The following is a 17778-nucleotide window of genomic DNA, read 5'->3' as shown; positions in this document are numbered from 1 at the left end:
TTAAAACTTCATCATAAAAATGAAAACTATGTAGGGTATTAATGTTAAGTGAACAGAAAATGGTGTATAAAATTGAGTGTACCCAATCATGAAATATATAAGAAGTACCATGCGGTAAATCTAACAAACACAAGACCTACTGGATTTAAAAAAAAAAAAAAAAAAAAAAAAAACCGAACTTTGTCTTATGGAGAATACTGCATAATTTATTTACTCATTCTTCTATTTGAGTCCTTTTTGTTCTGTTTGTTGTTGCTATGAACATCACCATGTCGATTAATCTTGTTTATATTTTTTATCATTGTTTTCGTCTTATTTCTTCAGTTTTAGAATAATTAAACCAAAGTATAACAATATTGGATCAGTGAATATTCTTCGTATCACCTAAGTCATTTAAACTTTTACAGCAACTTTTACATCCAATAGTTGCAGTGTCGGACTCTTCTTATGTATCTCTTGATCAGGCACACACAAGTGAGTCATTTTCTGGTTTTACCTCTGACAGAAATTTCAGACTTATTGAATTAAATACAAGGTGTGTAATGGTTCCACATTTTAGCTCCTAGCATGAATCCTAGAGCAAAATAAATACTAAACAAATGTAGTCAAAGTGGAATTAACTTTCAGATTCAAGAGTCTGTACAGTCTGTATTTTAATTCATAGAAAATTTGTGTACTGTGTATAATGTCTATGAAAATGGTTATTCAAAATAGTAATGAAGAAATATAGAAACAGTTATTCTCAATGTGTTTTTTTTCTTGTTTTCTTCTCAGATCTTTTTGGGTTGGTGGTCTTTCTTGGTATTGAACCTTACTGTGTCAAACACTGGTGGGTTCGACTTCTCTATCGCCCTTACTGCAAGAAGAATCCTCAGCATCTCTACAGCTTTATTGCCAAGATACTATGGAGGTCTGCAAAGAAGGATGTGATTGACCAAGTCAGTAGGATAAGTTCTTTACTGATTAAGGATATTATAAGAAAAGAGAAGCAAAAGTTGGGATGGAAAGTTGAATTTTCAGGTGAAATCATTTTTTTATTCTCCCCACAGATCCAGATACCCCCTCAGACAGAAGAAATCCACTGGCTTCACTTTTCTCCAGTGGAAAGACATTTCTATCACCGTCAGCATGAAGTGTGCTGCCAGGATGCTGTAGTAAAACTCAGGAAGATTTCAGACTGGGCGCTGAAGCTCAGCAGCCTGGACAGAAGGACTGTCACCTCTATCCTATATCCATTGCTGAGACTCAGGCAGGCCTGCTGTCATCCACAGGCTGTTCGTGGGGAGTTCTTGCCACTCCAGAAAAGGTTTTATTATCAATTTCCTTATACTGCAATCGATAATATAGTAGTGATATTTAAGCTATTAGTTTCCTAGCCCACGGTTTCATTCAGAGTGTTATAATGAGTTGTCAGTTATTTTTAGTAATGTGTTTCTTTGGTATAGAATCCCATTTATGAAAGAGTCACATTATCAAAATTATTTTCATGATTTTTGAACATTTTTTTTTAAGATTTTATTTTTTTTTATTCATGAGACACACAGAGAGAGAGAGAAGCAGAGACACAGGCAGAGGGAGAAGCAGGCTCCATGCAGGGAGCCTGACGTGGGACTCGATCCCGGGTCTCCAGGATCAGGCCCTGGTCTGAAGGCCTTGCTAAACTGCTGAGCCTCCTGGGCTGCCCTGAACATTTCTTTTACAGTTAGGACTATTTTGGGGTTTTGTCATTTTGTTCTGTTTTTGTGTTGGCTTTTCTTTTGTTGTTTTGGCCACACTTCACATTTGAAAAGCATTTGTTCTTGTTAAATTTTTTTGTTCCACATCAGGGAATTAGAGGAATTAGAATACTATTACGTATTTTTTTGTAATTGTGCTGAGTCTGTTTGATTATTTCATTTTAATACATTAAGATATTTATGTCCACACTAGTCTATTATTCCAGAAAGGTTTTGTTCATCAGACTGTGACTCAGCAACTGGCCTTTTTTTTCTTAGCACCTGGTATTAAAATGATGAGGTGTTATTAAAAAATATGAAGAGGATTTACATTTTTGTCTTTGCCTTTAAGCAGTTTATGAACAAATAAAGGAGATGAGAAAGATTATAGATTTCTACGATAGAAGGCAAACAAACATTTCATAAAAGGTGCATATAAATGGCTATGGACAGTTAGAAGATGGAAATAATCTCTATATAAATGTTTCATGTTAGACAGTCTTTGGGTGGAAATGGCATTTGATCTGATCCTTGAATAATTTTTTTTTCTTTTTAGATAAAAATAAAGTCAGACTTACAGGGGATTAATTAAATTATAATGCTGGGGATTCAGTTAATCTTACCTTCTGACACCCATACTGTTTCAAGTATATCATGTTGTACTTTGTATTTTAGGAAGATTTTTCTAGTTCCCTCTCCATTAACTAAACTGGAACAGGGATCCCTGGGTGGCGCAGTGGTTTAGCGCCTGCCTTTGGCCCAGGGCGCGATCCTGGAGACCCTGGATCGAATCCCACGTCAGGCTCCCGGTGCATGGAGCCTGCTTCTCCCTCTGCCTGTGTCTCTGCCTCTCTCTCTCTCTCTCTCTGTGACTATCATAAATAAATAAAAAAATTTAAAAATCTTTAAAAAAAAATAATAAATAAATAAATAAAAAATAAACTGGAACAAAGAATGATGGGATCAGATAGAAGAATGCTTGCTGAAACAATAATAGGCGATTGAGTTAAAAGTGATAGTGGTAAAAATGGAGGTAAAGAGAAAGATCCTGAAGATACACAAAGACTCTGTAAGGGTCTGATACTCTTGATCTTATGTGATATAATACTCTCATTTAGGATTTCCTTTTCATTTCTGAACAATCAGTCTTTTCTTTTAGCACCATGACAATGGAAGAGCTGCTGACATCTCTGCAGAAGAAATGTGGAACTGAATGTGAAGAAGCACATCGGCAACTAGTTTGTGCTCTCAATGGCTTAGCCGGCATCCACATCATTAAAGGTAGAAGGTGATTGCTTTATTATCTCTGATTCTTCTGCATACTTAATGAGACAGATTAGTTACAGTGGAAATCAAACCCCCCCTTCCCCCGAAAGACATTCTCACACACTACTGATCTTAATTTAGGTAGGTTCAACCTAATGGAGATCACTTATGCAGAACATTTGAAAAACCTTCAAAGTTTACATATGCTTTCACCAAACATTTCCACTTCAAAAGTTTGTTGTTTTTTAGGAAAGGTAGGATTTGAACAAAAATTTGGCAATAAATTATTAACCTTAGTCTATAGTAGTGAACAACTGAGGACAAGCAAAATATCTAGAAATAGAAGAGAAGTTACATTTTCACACACTCAGGGGATGTTAGTCATCAATTTACAAAATAATGTTTGTAAATTCATTTTTTTCAGCACATATTAGAGTGTCTCCTCTGCATCAGTTATGATCTCAGAACTAAATACAGTAAATAAGGTCTTTGATCTTGTGGACCTAAATGCTTAACAAGGAGAGATAGACAAATAAAATGTGTATGGTTATAGTTACACTTAACACATTATGCATAAAATTCAAGGACCTTGAAAAGAGAATCTTACATTTCCCATCTCTCAGGGATTACCATTTTTATTGACTAATGTCCGGTGTCTTACAGTCTATTGTTTCATATATTATGTATGTTATTTCACTTGTTTCAGAAAGGAGAGTAAATTCATTCTCTGTTATTTTGTCATGACCAGAAGCAGAAGTTACTTAACTAGCTTTAAAAGTGACCACCATTTAGTAAACACATTTCCATATAGAGAATCATCAGACTATTTTGTAGGCTCAAGAGTAAAACTTAAAAACATGTAGAGACAGTGAAACATACATTTTAGACTTCTAGAGGTGAAAATTTCAGTGTTTGATAGGGAAAATGCCCTTAAATAGTGGATTAGACACTGTAGAAAAAAATCATTAAAGAATAAAATAGCCATAGAAGCCATTCAACATGAAAAACAAAATAAAAACTGAGAAATTTGAAAAGAATGTCGGTAAGATTGTAGATAACTTCAAGTAGCATAATATAAATATATTGAAATCTCTGAAGAAGAAAAATATAAGAAGAAATATAAAGTTTATAACATGAAAATGTTGGGACGCCTAGGTGGCTCAGCGATTGAGCATCTGCCTTCAGCTCAGGGTGTGACCCCGGAGTCCCAGGGTTGAGTCCCACATCGGGCTCCCTGTATGGAGCCTGCTTTTCCTTCTGCCTCTGTCTCTGCCTCTCTCTCTCGTGTCTCTCATGAATAAATAAATAAAATCTTTAAACAAAAAACAAAAATAACATGAACATGTATAGAACAATAATAGCACCAAATGTGGGAAGAGAGCCTGGGGATATATGATATAGCAGAGTGTTTATACTATGTATGAAGTGACATGGTATCATGACAACAGACTGACAAGGCAAAGCAACTACTGAAAACACAACAAAAAATTAGACGTAATCTAAAAGATGAGACAAAAAGTAATCATGAAAAATTCTTAAGGAAAAAAAAAGGTGAAACAAAGAACAGATAAGAAAAATGTAGAGCAAATAGCAAGATAGATTTAAACCCAAACATATCTGGTCACATTAAACGCAGTGGTCTAAATTCCCCAATGAGGCAGAGATTTTCAAAATGGTTTTTAAAAAAGCAATATCTGGGATCCCTGGGTGGCGCAGCGGTTTGGCGCCTGCCTTTGGCCCAGGGCGCGATCCTGGAGACCCGGGATCGAATCCCACATCGGGCTCCTGGTGCATGGAGCCTGCTTCTCCCTCTGCCTATGTCTCTGCTTCTCTCTCTGTGTGATTATCATAAATAAATAAATAAATAATTTTAAAAAAAATAAAAATAAAAAAGCAATATCTAATAATACACTATAGACCAGAAACCGTTTTGTTGTTTAAAGATGGAAATGTAAAAGAATGAAAAAATGGAAAAAGAATGAAAAATGAAAATATGCCATATTAACCCTACCCAAAAGAAAGCTGGAGAGAATATATTACCACAAGGCAAGAATATTACCAAGGATATAGTGTTATTCTATCAGAAAATAATCCTAAATGTTTATGCACCTAAAACCAAAGTTTTAAGATAAAACACAAATTGATAGAAGTACAATGAGAAATAGATAATTATAGTCAGAGATTTCAACACCCATCTTCCAGTTATTGATAGACCGGAAGACAGAAAATAGCAGCATGGAAAACTTCACATTAAGAACCAACCAGTTGACATAGTCAACAATTATAGGACACTTTACTCCACCGAAGAAAACACAGAATACACATTCTTTTCAAGTATACATGGAATGTTTACCAAAACAGAGCATGTTCTGGGCTGTAAAACAATTCAGTAAATTTAAAAGGATGCAAGTCTTAAAAAGTACATTCTCTGACTACAATGGAATTAAATTAAATGTCAATCAAAGATAATTGGAAAGTTCCCAAATATTTTGAAACTAATTAGAATAATTCTAAGTAACCCTTGGATTAAAGAGTAAATCATAAGGGAAACTGGTAAGTATTTTGAAGTGAATTAAAATGAATACATAACATCAAGAGTTATAGAATCTTGATTAGTAATTTAAGGGAGATTTATAGGACTGAACACCAATTTAGAAAAAAGTTATAGGGATCCCTGGGTGGCACAGCGGTTTAGCGCCTGCCTTTGGCCCAGGGCGCGATCCTGGAGACCCGGGATCGAGTCCCACATCGGGCTCCCGGTGCATGGATCCTGCTTCTCCCTCTGCTTATGTCTTTGCCTCTCTGTGTGTGTGTGTGACTATCATAAATAAAAATAAAAAAAAAAAAGTTATAAATCATTGACATAAGCTAATACCTTAAGAAACTAAAAGAAAAGCAGGGCAGCCAGGGTGGCTCAGCAGTTTAGCGCCACCTTCAGCTCAGGGCCTGATCCTGGAGACCTGGGATCAAGTCCCACATCAGGCTCCCTGCATGGAGCCTACTTCTCCCTCTGCCTGTGTCTCTGCTTCTCTCTCTCTGTGTGTCTCTCATGAATAAATAAATAAAATTTTTAAAAAAGAAAATGAAATACCAAGTCAGCAAAAGAAAATAATAAAGATCAATACAGGAATCAATTAAAAGGAAAATAAAACCATTAGAAACAAATCAAAAGCTGATTCTTTGACAAGATCGATAGAAAGTTATAAACCTCTAGTCAAACTGTTTAGGAAAGAAGAAAAGACACAGATCACTATTATCAGGAATTGGGAATAAGAAAAGTGACATCAGTAGAGTCTACAGATATTTAAAAAATCATGAAAGAATATTATGAACAGGGACGCCTGGGTGTCTCGGTGGTTGTGTACCTCCCATTGGCCTAGGGCGTGTTCCTGGAGTTCCAGGGCTCCCTGCATGGAGCCTGCTTCTCCCTCTGCCTGTGTCTCTGTGTCTGTCATGAATGAATAAATAAAATCTTTTTTTTTTAAGATTTTATTTGTTTATTCATGAGAGAGACACACAGAGAGAGAGAGAGAAAGAGAGAGGCAGAGACAGGCAGCAGTGTATATATATATATATATACACACACACATTATGAACAACTGTATGCCAGAAACCTGACAACTTAGATAAATGGGCAAATGCTTTAGAAGATACAAACTACAGAAGCTCACTCAGAAAGGCAAACTACAAAAACTGAAGAAGAAATAGATAATCTGCATAACCCTGTATCTATTCAAGAAAGTAATTAAATTGTTAAAAAAAAACTTGCACAAACAAAATACTAGGCCCAGATGACTTCCATGGTGCATTCAACCAAACATTTGAGGAAGAAATATCAAATCTATATAAACTCTTACAGAAAATTAAAAAGGAAAGAATATTCCCATCTTATTTTGAGGTAGCATTATCCTGATTATGAAAACACAGACCAGTATCACTCGAGAACATAGATGCAAAATTTTTTTAAATGTTTTAACAAAATGAATCCAACAATATATAAAAATAATAATACTTTTATCACAAGTGGAATTTATTCTGGGAATACAAGATTGGTTTAATATTCAAAAATTAATATGATTCACCAAATTAACAATTAAGAAGGAAAAACTTTGTGAACATCTCCATAAATGTAGAAAAAGTATTTGACAATATTCAATATCCATTACTGATAAAAACTTTCAGCAATCCAGGTATCAAAGACAATGTTCTCGTTTTGATAAAAGACATCTGAAAAAAACCTACACCTAAATACCCATTACTGATGAAAACTTCCAGCAATCCAGGTATCAAAGACAATGTTCTCATTTTGATAAAAGACATCTGAAAAAAAATCTACACCTAATGCTATACTTAATGTTTAAAAACAGTGTTTTTTATGATCATGAACAGTGAAGAATATCCCATCACCACTTCTCTTCAACATTGTACCTGAATTCTCTCCAGTGCTGTAACATAATTAAAAGAAATAAAAGTTACCAGTTTGAATAGGAAAAAAAGTAAAACTGTCTTTATTTGCTGCAATATGATTTTCCATGTAGGAAAACTAACACTAGTAAGTTCTGAAAAGTTGCATTATACAAGATGAGTATATAAAAATCTATTTTATTCCTATACGATGGAAATAAACAATTAGAAATTATTACAGTCCTGTTCATAGTAATATCAAAAAGCCATGAAATACATAAGCATCAACTTGAAATGTGTAAGATGTTTACAAAAGTCACAGAAACATTGAAAATTACAAACATTGCTGAGAGAAATTAACACCTAGTTACCATGTTCATGGATCAGAAAACTCATGATTGTTAACATGCTTATTCATCCTACATGTATAGTTCATGCAATCAAGGTTTTCCAGTTAAAATTTAAACAGGTGGGACTCCTGGGAGACTCAGTGGTTGAGCGTCTGCCTTTGGCTCAGGGCGTGATCCTGGTGTTCCAGGATCAAGCCCTTCATCGGCTCCTTTGAGGAGTCTGTTTCTCCCTCTGCATATGTCTCTGCCTTCTCTCTGTGTCTCTCATGAATAAATAAATAAAATCTTAAAAAAAAAAAAAAAACCCAACAAGCTATTTTATACCAGTTGACAAGCTGATTCTGAAATTCACCTAGGATAGCGAAAACAACTTTAAAAAACAAAAAGGTTGGAAGATTTACACTATCTGAATCCAGATTTATTATAAAGTTAAATTAATCAAGACAGTATGACATAGACATAAAGATAGGCAAATAGACCAATGGACCAGAATATAAATCCAGAAAAAGTCTCACTTATTTATGATCATTTCATTTTTCAGCAAAGATGCAAGAGTATTTCAGTAGAGAAAAAATTAGTATTTTCATAAATGGTACTGGACAATTAGATATCCATATTCAAAAAATAAAACTTCAATGTTGCACTATATAAAAATTCATAATACAGAGGATATTAAATCGAAATTAAAACCTAAAACTGTAAGACTTCTAGAGAAACACAAAGGATAAAAAAAAAATTGTAATTTGGTATTAGGTAAAGATATATAGACAACACCAAAAGCACAGTCCATAAAAAACCTGATACATTTGACTTCATCAAAATTAATAACTTCTACTTTTCAAAAGGCATTCCTAAGAAAATAAAAAGGTGAGGCGCCTGGGTGGCCCAGTTGTTTGAGTGCCTTCGTGTCCAGGTCATGATCCCAGAGTCCTGGGATTGAGACCCACGTCTAGCTCCCTGCTCAGTGGGGAGTCTGCTTTTCCCTCTTTCTCAGCCCCTTGCCTGCTCCTCTCTCTCACATACCCTTAAATAAATAAATAATCTAGAAAAAGAAGATAAGCCATTAAATAGAGAAAATATTTGCAAATCACATCTTTGAGAAAGGATTTGTATTCAGAATATAAAAAGAACTATTAAAAACCAGTAATAAGAAAACAATGTAAGGAAAATAGACAAAATGTTTGGACAGAAAGTTCATTAGATATATGCACTTTCAAACCACAAAAACATAACTATGTGACTATTGAAAAGGCTTATTAAACAGATTAAATGTTGGCAAGGATGTAGAAACAACTGGAATTCTCATTCATACAGTGATATTGAGAGTATAAAATTGTACAGCCATCTTTCTATTACTTCATTTACTCATTAGCTTCATTTCCATGACCTCAACTTACCTTTGTAATAAGCTTGCACTGAGCTCAGTGCCTCTATCTTTGTGTTTAGAATAATTCATAAATAGAAATTTATTCTAAATTTTTATGATAACCTTTCTGGCTATCTAAACTTAATTCTTTTTTTTTTTTTAAGATTTTATTTATTTCTTAATGAGAGACATACAGAGAGAGAGAGAGGCAGAGACACAGGCAGAGGGAGAAGCAGGCTCCATGCAGGGAGCCTGATGTGGGACTTGATCTCGGGTCTCCAGGATCAGGCCCTGGGCTAAAAGCGATGCTAAACTGCTGAGCCACCCAGGCCGCCCACTAAACTTAATTCTTTTGCAACTTTAATGAATCATCAAATACTCTATATTCAACAGAGTCTATTGTTACTTATCTATTACTGCATTTGTAATATAATAAGTTTGCATATTTTTATAGCTTTTATACCATAATGACTTTTAGGAGCTTTCTTGTAAGTAATGAGGAAAATACTGATGCAAGTGTGCCTTTTTATAAAATCTACCTTTAAAACCTTCTTAATAGCTTTGATTTAGATAATTTGATTTTAATCTCTTCAAAACTGAGTAGAATATAGTTCTTGAAACTATATTAGAAGAAATAAAAGTTACCAGTTCTATGATTTCAAGAATAAAGTTCTTGGAATCAAGTTCTTGAAACCATAGAAGTATTTCATAATGGTGAAGTAATATACAGTTTTAAGCACTTTATAATTTAGTATATACAAATGCTGTTTTATTTCTACATTCTTCACCAAATTAGTATATTTAGCTCTTCATTTATATTGTTAGAACTAGAAAGGCATTTTGTGATAAATGCCAGTTCTTTTGACCTTCCTACAAAAATTACTAATACATAGTCTACTTGGGTACATAGTCATGGAGAGAATTTACCATTTTTCTTGTAACTTACTAATAAGACCATAAAGAAATTAGTTGCCCAAGAAAACATAGTATTGTCTGATACAAGGAAATATTCTAAGCCTTTTGAAACTGGGTGGTCTATCTGGTTATTAGCTTTTCAGCATAACAGAACCAGAACTAGGCAATGTCCCTCGTCCTGAACACTTGCTTAGAGTTCAGAAGACTCACAGAAGCTGAGTAGGAGTAGCTCTAGACAAGAACTGAAAAAGACAGGCTTCTTCTTTGCTATAGTTGTAGCCCTCTGAACTTGTGTATATTGTTCAAAGTTTGTTAATCTTTTTCCTTAGCAATAAAATAAAGATAGTACCACTCGCTTAGTCTCGGTTGAAGTATTATTCTTAATGTGAAGTGTGAATATACATTGGCTCAGATCATGACCCAGGGGTCCTGAGATTGAGTCCTACATCAGGCTTCCACAGGGAACCTGCTTCTCCCTCTGCCTATGTCTCTGCCTCCCTCTTTCTGTATTTTTTTTTCTCCCCCTCTCTCTGTGTCCTCTCCAGGCTGATATGTCCAGCCCCTGAGGAGGGTGTTCTGAGCCTGAAGTGAGGGACTTGGCTCTGAGTTAACTGCACTCAACCACTGAGCCACCCAGGTGCCCCAAGAGCTGACTTCTAAAAGAATTCTAAAATTAACTGCAAATTCAAGGGATTTGTTTATATTATATACAAACACATATGTATATATAATGCATATTCTAAGGTCCTCCCTGATTATGGTTTTAAAAACAGTATTACTCCAACTTTGTACAATGTGTTTTCTGCACATACTTTTTGGAGAAAATTAGCTTAGCAAGTATCAAATTCAGTGCCATTTATTTACTTGGAAATGTTAGTGCCATCAAGTGGCAAAGAATGAGTATTTCTAAATTTGGCTTAAACTTGTATCACTTACTGAATTTTTATGTTTCCCAGGAGGCATGTATTTTTTTAATAAAAAATTTAAAAAGAATTATAGTGAAAATTCAGATTCAACTGCTTTATAGTCTAGTCATTATACCATCTTTAAAAAGTTGTGATTATGAAAGGAGAATTGTTAAATGAATTATTCTCTCTAAATGACAGTATAAATACTAATACAATGTTTTTTAGTCTTTTGAAAAACTTCGTAAGAGTCTTCAGAACTGAAAAAGGGGAGTTTCTTAGTGTGAAGATAATTGAGTGTTACTCCTACCTTATAATATGATATTATTTTTGCAAAAATAATGTTCATCTTTATCAAAGTGAATAGAAATTGACTGTAAAATACTGTGAAATGTGTGCTTTAGAAAACTTTGTATTACACAACTTGTAGAACTAAATATAAAGCAATGGTATAAAAGCAAGTGTTTTGCACAAAAATGTGAATGTACCTAATGCCACTGAATGGCATATTTAAAAGTGATTGATGTGGCAAATTTTATGTTAGGTATATTTTACCACAATAATTAATAAATAAATATATATTTAATGGAAAGAGAGAATCAACACAATTTACAAAGGTATATACATATTTCTTTCATTATGTCTATAACAAAGTCCTAAATCCATGATATTAATAAAACCAGTTTGAAGTGAATAAAAGGAAATATGTGATGATCATGAAAAAAGGTTTCTCTGCAAAAATAGGAACATCTTTTTTTTTTGTATTTTATGATTTTATTACTGTTAGATCTTTATTTTAATTGTATTTGCAAATTACCAGTTTTGAGTTTTTCACCATACAGCAAATATGATACATTTCTGTTATTCAAGCCATTTAAAATGTTTCATGTCTCCTTTTATTGAAGTATCAGAAAACTTTTACTGAAAGAACCAGATAATAAATATTTTAGGCTTTGATCCAGAGGATCTGTTGCAGCTACTCACCTCTGCTGTTATAATGCAGAAGTCGTCACAGACAGTACATAAACAAATGAGTGTGGCCGAGTACCAATAAAACCTTATTCATGGACCCAGAAATTTAATTCCATATAATTTTTCAGGTCACAAAATAGCATTCTTTTGAGTTTTTTCAAGTGTTTAAAAAGGCGAAAAACCATTCTTAGCTCAAAATTGCAGAGATATTGTCAGATGTGACCCATGGGCCAACATTTGCCAACTTGTACTTTAGTTGATACTTTTTAAGTTACTTTATTTGAATGAGCTGCTAGTTATGAGTAATAATAATAATAATAAAACATTAATCTCAGACTAATTGTGATTTTTGTGACCAGAAATGGAAAGAATCCTGACATTTTTGAAAGGTAGTTTTTAACTGAAAATCATGCTGGCTACCAAACACAATACCTATTAAAAGGAATAGATTATTTCTTTGAGAATTAAGTGCAGATTGATCATAGTGTTTTGAATATTTATTTTTAAATTTGTTCTTAACTTCAGACATCAAAATGACTACTAATTGGCACCTTTTAACCTCAGTAAGAGGAAAATCATTTGTCTAAATTAAAAGTTTATACAGACTTTTTCAGTGTAATTTTATTTAAGATTTTATTTATTCATGAGAAACACAAAGAGATAGGCTCTCATGGAGAGCCTGATACAGAACTCAATCCCAGGACCCTAATATCAAACCTGAGCCAAAGGCAGATGCTCAACCACTGAGCCACCCAGGCATTCCTTTCAGTATAATTTTAAAACACAAGTTTATCTGATTGGTGTTCTGTGCTATGAAATTAATAAACAGAGCTATCAGCAGCTTTTTTTTTCTTTTATCATCAGCTTTTATATTGGCACAGTCATATTAATACCAAGTCAGATACCTCTGAAAAACCGTGAGGTATAATCATTGTTCTATTTACAGTAGATATTTTTAGATAATATATAACTAGATCATATTGGGAGGTAAATATATGACTTTCTTATGTTTTCAATACATTTTAATTCCTCAGGTGAGTATGCCTTGGCAGCAGAACTGTACAGAGAAGTATTGCGTTCATCTGAGGAACACAAAGGAAAACTCAAAACAGATTCACTCCAAGTAAGTAAACACTAAACAATTTCAACTAGTCTGTTTATTTTATGCAAAATAATTTTTCGTGATCTGATTTAATTTTTGGAGGTATCTTAGGAAGATCTGGATATTTGAATTATAACATTTATTTTTTAAGGGAGAATTTACTATTAATATAGCATACAGAACACTAATATCATGTTAAGATCAGATCATTGAAAACTTTTCCTTAACACAATTTGAGCACCACCCTTCTCAGAGAAAACCAAAATCAGTTTCATAGTAAAGGTCTTATTTCATAATGGCATAAACTGTCTTCAACTTACAGTCTTAAGAAAATAGTCTTATGGAATATGTCTATCTCTGTATTTAGCAGAATATGTAATATAGGTATATTTCTTCTATTACACGTGCCTTTGTCTATATAGGGTACTATGATTATGCCAAGTGAGTCCAATAAAGTAGAAAGATTGACTGCACAGACTTGATTGATTCGTCTTCTGGGAAATGAGTATGCATGAGCCTAGCAATTACGATAAAAATAAGAATAATGAAAAGCATATGAAAACAAGGCTGTGACCTAGATTTGTTGAACTTAAGGGCTGAAAAGGGGAGAAGGTAGAGGTAAAGATGGTGTAGGAAAAAGGAGAAAACTATATCTTTTATCTCTGTATTCAGTACAAGCCAGGCTTCTCAGTATGATATTGAGTTTGCAGCTGGTTAGAGGCTCCCTCTGAAGTCAAGGGCTGTGAGAATAAGTAATTTCTGTTAATTGACTCTTTACTTGGGAAAATAGCTACCGGCTAAAGGATAATCAGGAAAGAGTCTTGATAAGATGTGATTTGGGCCACTGATTTGAGACTAAAGGTTTACTCTGTCTGGCTACAGATTATGGACCGTGGTACAGATCTTTGTAGAGTTCATATTTGAAGAGTCACCACAAACGCCTTAGGTCTTTTCAGCATGGCTTCATAGATTATAATACACTCAGCAACACTATCAGATTTAGTAGCAACAACAAACCTATAGATGACACTATGGAAACAAAGTGGCAGAAACTCTACTCCTCTTCTCCTGGACTAGGACTTCTGTTGTTTCTTAAACAAGGTTGTGGAATGGATTGGGAAGAATATATGTCCAGTGGATCATATACACAAGGCTTTCTAGATAAATGGTAAATAAGGGTCACTTTTATTAATCTTAGTAAATTTAGGCTTGAGTTTCTAATGGGACTTCTTTGTCATTCAGAATCTAGACCTTGGGACCTACATGTTCACATGTTCCTCAGCGAATATTAGGAGGAGTGTATGGGGGAAGGGTGAAAACTAAATGCAAGCCTACTTACATTCTGTATGGATAAGGATTACAGAAGTCAGACCTTGGGTTGTAAGCAAATGTGTTTGCCTCATGGAAGGAGGCGGAAATACAAATGTGACATGCTCCTGAAAAAAAAGAAGCACAAGTAGAAAGATGGGCAAGAAGACAGAAGTCCAGTATGCCTGAATCCAAGAGTGAAGATTAAGCAATCGGCCTGTTTGGCTCTCAAAATTATTGCCTTTTGTGTTTGTAGAGACTACATGCTACCCATAACTTGATGGAATTGTTGGTAGCCAAGCACCCAGGAATACCTCCTACCTTACGAGATGGCAGACTTGAGGAAGAGGTAATTATTTTTTTATTCTGTCTGTAAAGGAATTTTTTTTCAGACTTTATCCTCCATCCATTAATATTTCCTAGGGCATACAACATCTAAATAAAAGTTAATCATGTGTTTTCCTGCTGCTTTTATATTCCAGATTTTGCTTTGTGATTTTGGATGGTAGAGAATTGCAGTACTCCATATTATTTTACTTCTTTTGTGATCTACTTGCATATAGATATGGTTGTTGGTAGCCAGCAGCACACGGAAAGAAATAGAAAGGAAGGAGACCTTGTTGATCTCATGGCAGATCTGCAAAAGATATGGCTTAGTAAAAATGAAAATCTTTGTGTTTCTTCCACTTTTCTATGTATTACTAAAGGCAATAAATAAACTCAGTATTTTGGTGATATTTTTTGTGTCCTCTCGAAGAAGTTCCTTCTGCAGTGAGTCTTGCCTCATTGGAAAGAATGACATAAATCATTTCACTATAAATTGTTAATGAGTCTATTATGCTAGTTCCCTCGTGGATTTTTGCTTTTTTTAAAGTCAAAGAATAGATGGCAAAGCTAATAAAATCAAAAGAGTAGTATATATGTTTGATTATTGAACCTGTAAGTGGGACCCTTTTTATTTGAATTAAGATACAAAGGGAGATTGTATAAGTACGTACAGCCCTTTCTTGATGTTAGATGACAGTCTGAATGTTGGAGTTTTTTGTTTGTGAGCACGGGGAGGGGCAGAAGGAAGGAAAAAGCAGACTCCCCGCTGGGCAGGGAACCTAATGCTCGGCTCTATCCCAGGACTCTGGGATCATGACTTGAGGTGTTGGAGATTTTTGAGTGAAATCTCATTCCCATTGCAGGCATCTGATCTTACATACAATCAATCACTTTTTTAAATGCCTTCAGTGACAAGAAACACTGGCATACTGTCTAATCTATTAGTAAATAGCTCTAATGACCAAATAATTATAGCCAAGGAATTTTAACAGAAATTAATTGGAAGGTTGTGACAGGAAAAGGAGAAATGCATCATGGAAAAAGGAAAGGGAAAAATGTGTCACACTGGGTAGGTATATTTCTAAGTGGACCACATTATCACTTTTGCCTAATGCTCATAGATTATGAAGCCACAGTTCCAAGAAATCTACTTCAACCACCAACATTTGCAAATGAAGTCACAGAAGCCCAGAGAAGTGTAATGGCTGGTCCAAAGAGATATATCTATTGACTTGAACCTCATGAAATTGCCATTTTTGTAAATTGAAGGGTCTAGTGTTGGCAGTTCATGTGGGTCAACGTACCTCAATTCAACGTAATTGGAAGCATTAGGATTTCCTATTCAGGAGTCTTTTGGTTTTCCTCCCACTATCCCATGTCTCCTAACACGTGTGTTACTGTATACCCTCAAGTATTGTTTCTTTCTTTTTTTTTTTTTAAGATTTTATTTATTTATTCATGAGAGACACAGAGAGAGAGGTAGAGACATAGACAGAGGGAGAAGCAGGCTGATGGGAGCCTGAAGCAGGACTTGATCCTGGGACCCAGGGATCACAGCCTGAGCCAAAGGCAGATGCTCAACCAGTCACCCAGGTGTCCCTCAAGTATTGTTTCTAAAATCAGAAATTCTAAAATATTGCTTTGCCTCATGATTTGAAATAACTGTTGTTCTTCCCATTCCCTTTTTTTTTTTTTTTTAATTAAGAGATTAGAAATATAGGAAGCAGACCCTTGGGATTTCTTAAAATTGTGATTTATAAGTAAATGTAGTCTCTTTAATATCTGTTTTAATTTCTAGCATGGGTTTATGTTCTTAACAGTATACTTGTAGAGGTCTATGTTTAAACTATGTTATGTAGTTTTACATACATAAATAACCACATTGTTCTCACGATATTATACTAAATTCTTTTTTAGACCTGAAATGAAAGTTTATATTCATTTCCTGTTTCAACACAGGCTAAACAACTGCGAGAGCATTATATGAGCAAGTGTAATACAGAAGTCGCTGAAGCTCAGCAAGCTTTACAGCCCGTGCAGCAGACCATAAAGGAGCTCCAGAGAAAGGTACATCCCCAAAATAACTTCTCTTACCTGTGCTTGTCTCCGTATAGCACTCTGGTTTTTGTCTTGGTTTGGAGAAAAACTTGAACTTTCTTATTCATCTTGGAATTCTTAGCACCTTGTATAGTGCGTGTCCTATAATAAAAAATGTATTTGCTATTCAGAGTATTTGTTGATTAATAAACAGGTGTGTAGATAAATCATGTACTTGGAAGTTGTGCTCTTTTTTTTTTTTTATGCTAAGATGGATTTTCTCTTATCTTGTAGACAATAACTTGTCTTTTGAGGAAAGTAAAGACTTCCATAACCTCCTTTTGACCTTAGATATGTATGTTTCTAAAATCTTTTCTTTAAAGATGTCAGAACATTAGGAGTATTTTTCTTATGGAACACGTGCCATTTGTATTTCTAAAATTTCTCTTTTATGAAATCAGTAATAAGCCTAAAGAGGAGGCTATCCAAAACACAGTCTTTTTTTATTTTAACCAGTTACTCCATACTGTATTCTTCCTAATTCATTCATTATTTAGTATTCAGGCATATAATTTTGCCAGTAATCAAAGAGTATTATTGAGTACGATCTAGTTCAATTAGTTGAAGATTAGCAGAATATCTTTATTATACTGAGAAGGAGACCTATCACCTTTTCAAATATATACAGTGAATACTGAGTTTTCATTTGGTAGTGTATTTTTTTTAGCACAACTGTGTTACTCAGATGTATACAATAAATTCTCATTCATCCACAGTAATTCAGGAAACAGGTGTTCTCATTAATTATGTATGCAAAAGTTTGTATATAGAGTGTGTATGCTTGTCTCCACCACTGTTATAATTTCTTTGAGACTAGCATTTATTACTTCCTTTGAATTTTTCACAGCACCTTTCCCAGTGATAGAAACAGTGAGCTGTTGTTGTCCTCTTTACAGATTTATTCTAATTCTCCTTGGTGGCTGAATGTGATCCACAGAGCAATAGAATTTGCTATTGATGAGGAACTTGCTCAGCGAGTGCGAAATGAAATAACAAGCAACTACAAGCAACAAATTGGCAAGCTTTCTATGTCAGAGAAGTAAGAAAACAG

The 17778-nt window shown here is 34.3% G+C and overlaps 1 protein-coding gene and 1 long non-coding RNA gene across 6 annotated transcripts in view; one reads left to right on the top strand and one right to left on the bottom strand.

Moving 5' to 3' along the window:
* SHPRH (SNF2 histone linker PHD RING helicase) overlaps positions 1-17778 on the top strand; it is a 94469-nt gene that overhangs the window by 33285 nt on the left and 43406 nt on the right. For all 3 annotated transcript variants that reach the window (XM_025422497.3, XM_025422498.3, XM_025422499.3), the window contains exons 12-18: positions 775-938; positions 1050-1306; positions 2875-2996; positions 12928-13016; positions 14560-14652; positions 16590-16697; positions 17624-17766. In XM_025422497.3, coding sequence (XP_025278282.1) covers positions 775-938; positions 1050-1306; positions 2875-2996; positions 12928-13016; positions 14560-14652; positions 16590-16697; positions 17624-17766 — 976 coding nt within the window. The remainder of the gene's footprint in view (positions 1-774; positions 939-1049; positions 1307-2874; positions 2997-12927; positions 13017-14559; positions 14653-16589; positions 16698-17623; positions 17767-17778) is intronic.
* Positions 1-17778, bottom strand: part of LOC112644258 (uncharacterized) — a 51532-nt gene that overhangs the window by 7214 nt on the left and 26540 nt on the right. The window contains exons 5-6 of one of the 3 annotated variants that reach the window (XR_003126259.3): positions 16725-16829; positions 3538-7426 (exon numbers count right to left, since the gene is read on the bottom strand). This is a non-coding gene — a long non-coding RNA (uncharacterized LOC112644258). Of the gene's footprint in view, positions 1-3537; positions 7427-14646; positions 14941-16724; positions 16830-17778 lie in introns of those variants that run through there. The other 2 variants (XR_004810220.2, XR_003126258.3) reach the window with 2 other exon arrangements.

Source organism: Canis lupus, chromosome 1 (genome assembly GCF_003254725.2).
Source record: "Canis lupus dingo isolate Sandy chromosome 1, ASM325472v2, whole genome shotgun sequence".
In the NCBI taxonomy this organism is placed as follows: Eukaryota; Metazoa; Chordata; class Mammalia; order Carnivora; family Canidae; genus Canis; species Canis lupus.
The sequence above is the reverse complement of the archived record's forward strand: the minus strand, read 5'-3'. Positions and strand labels throughout refer to the sequence as shown.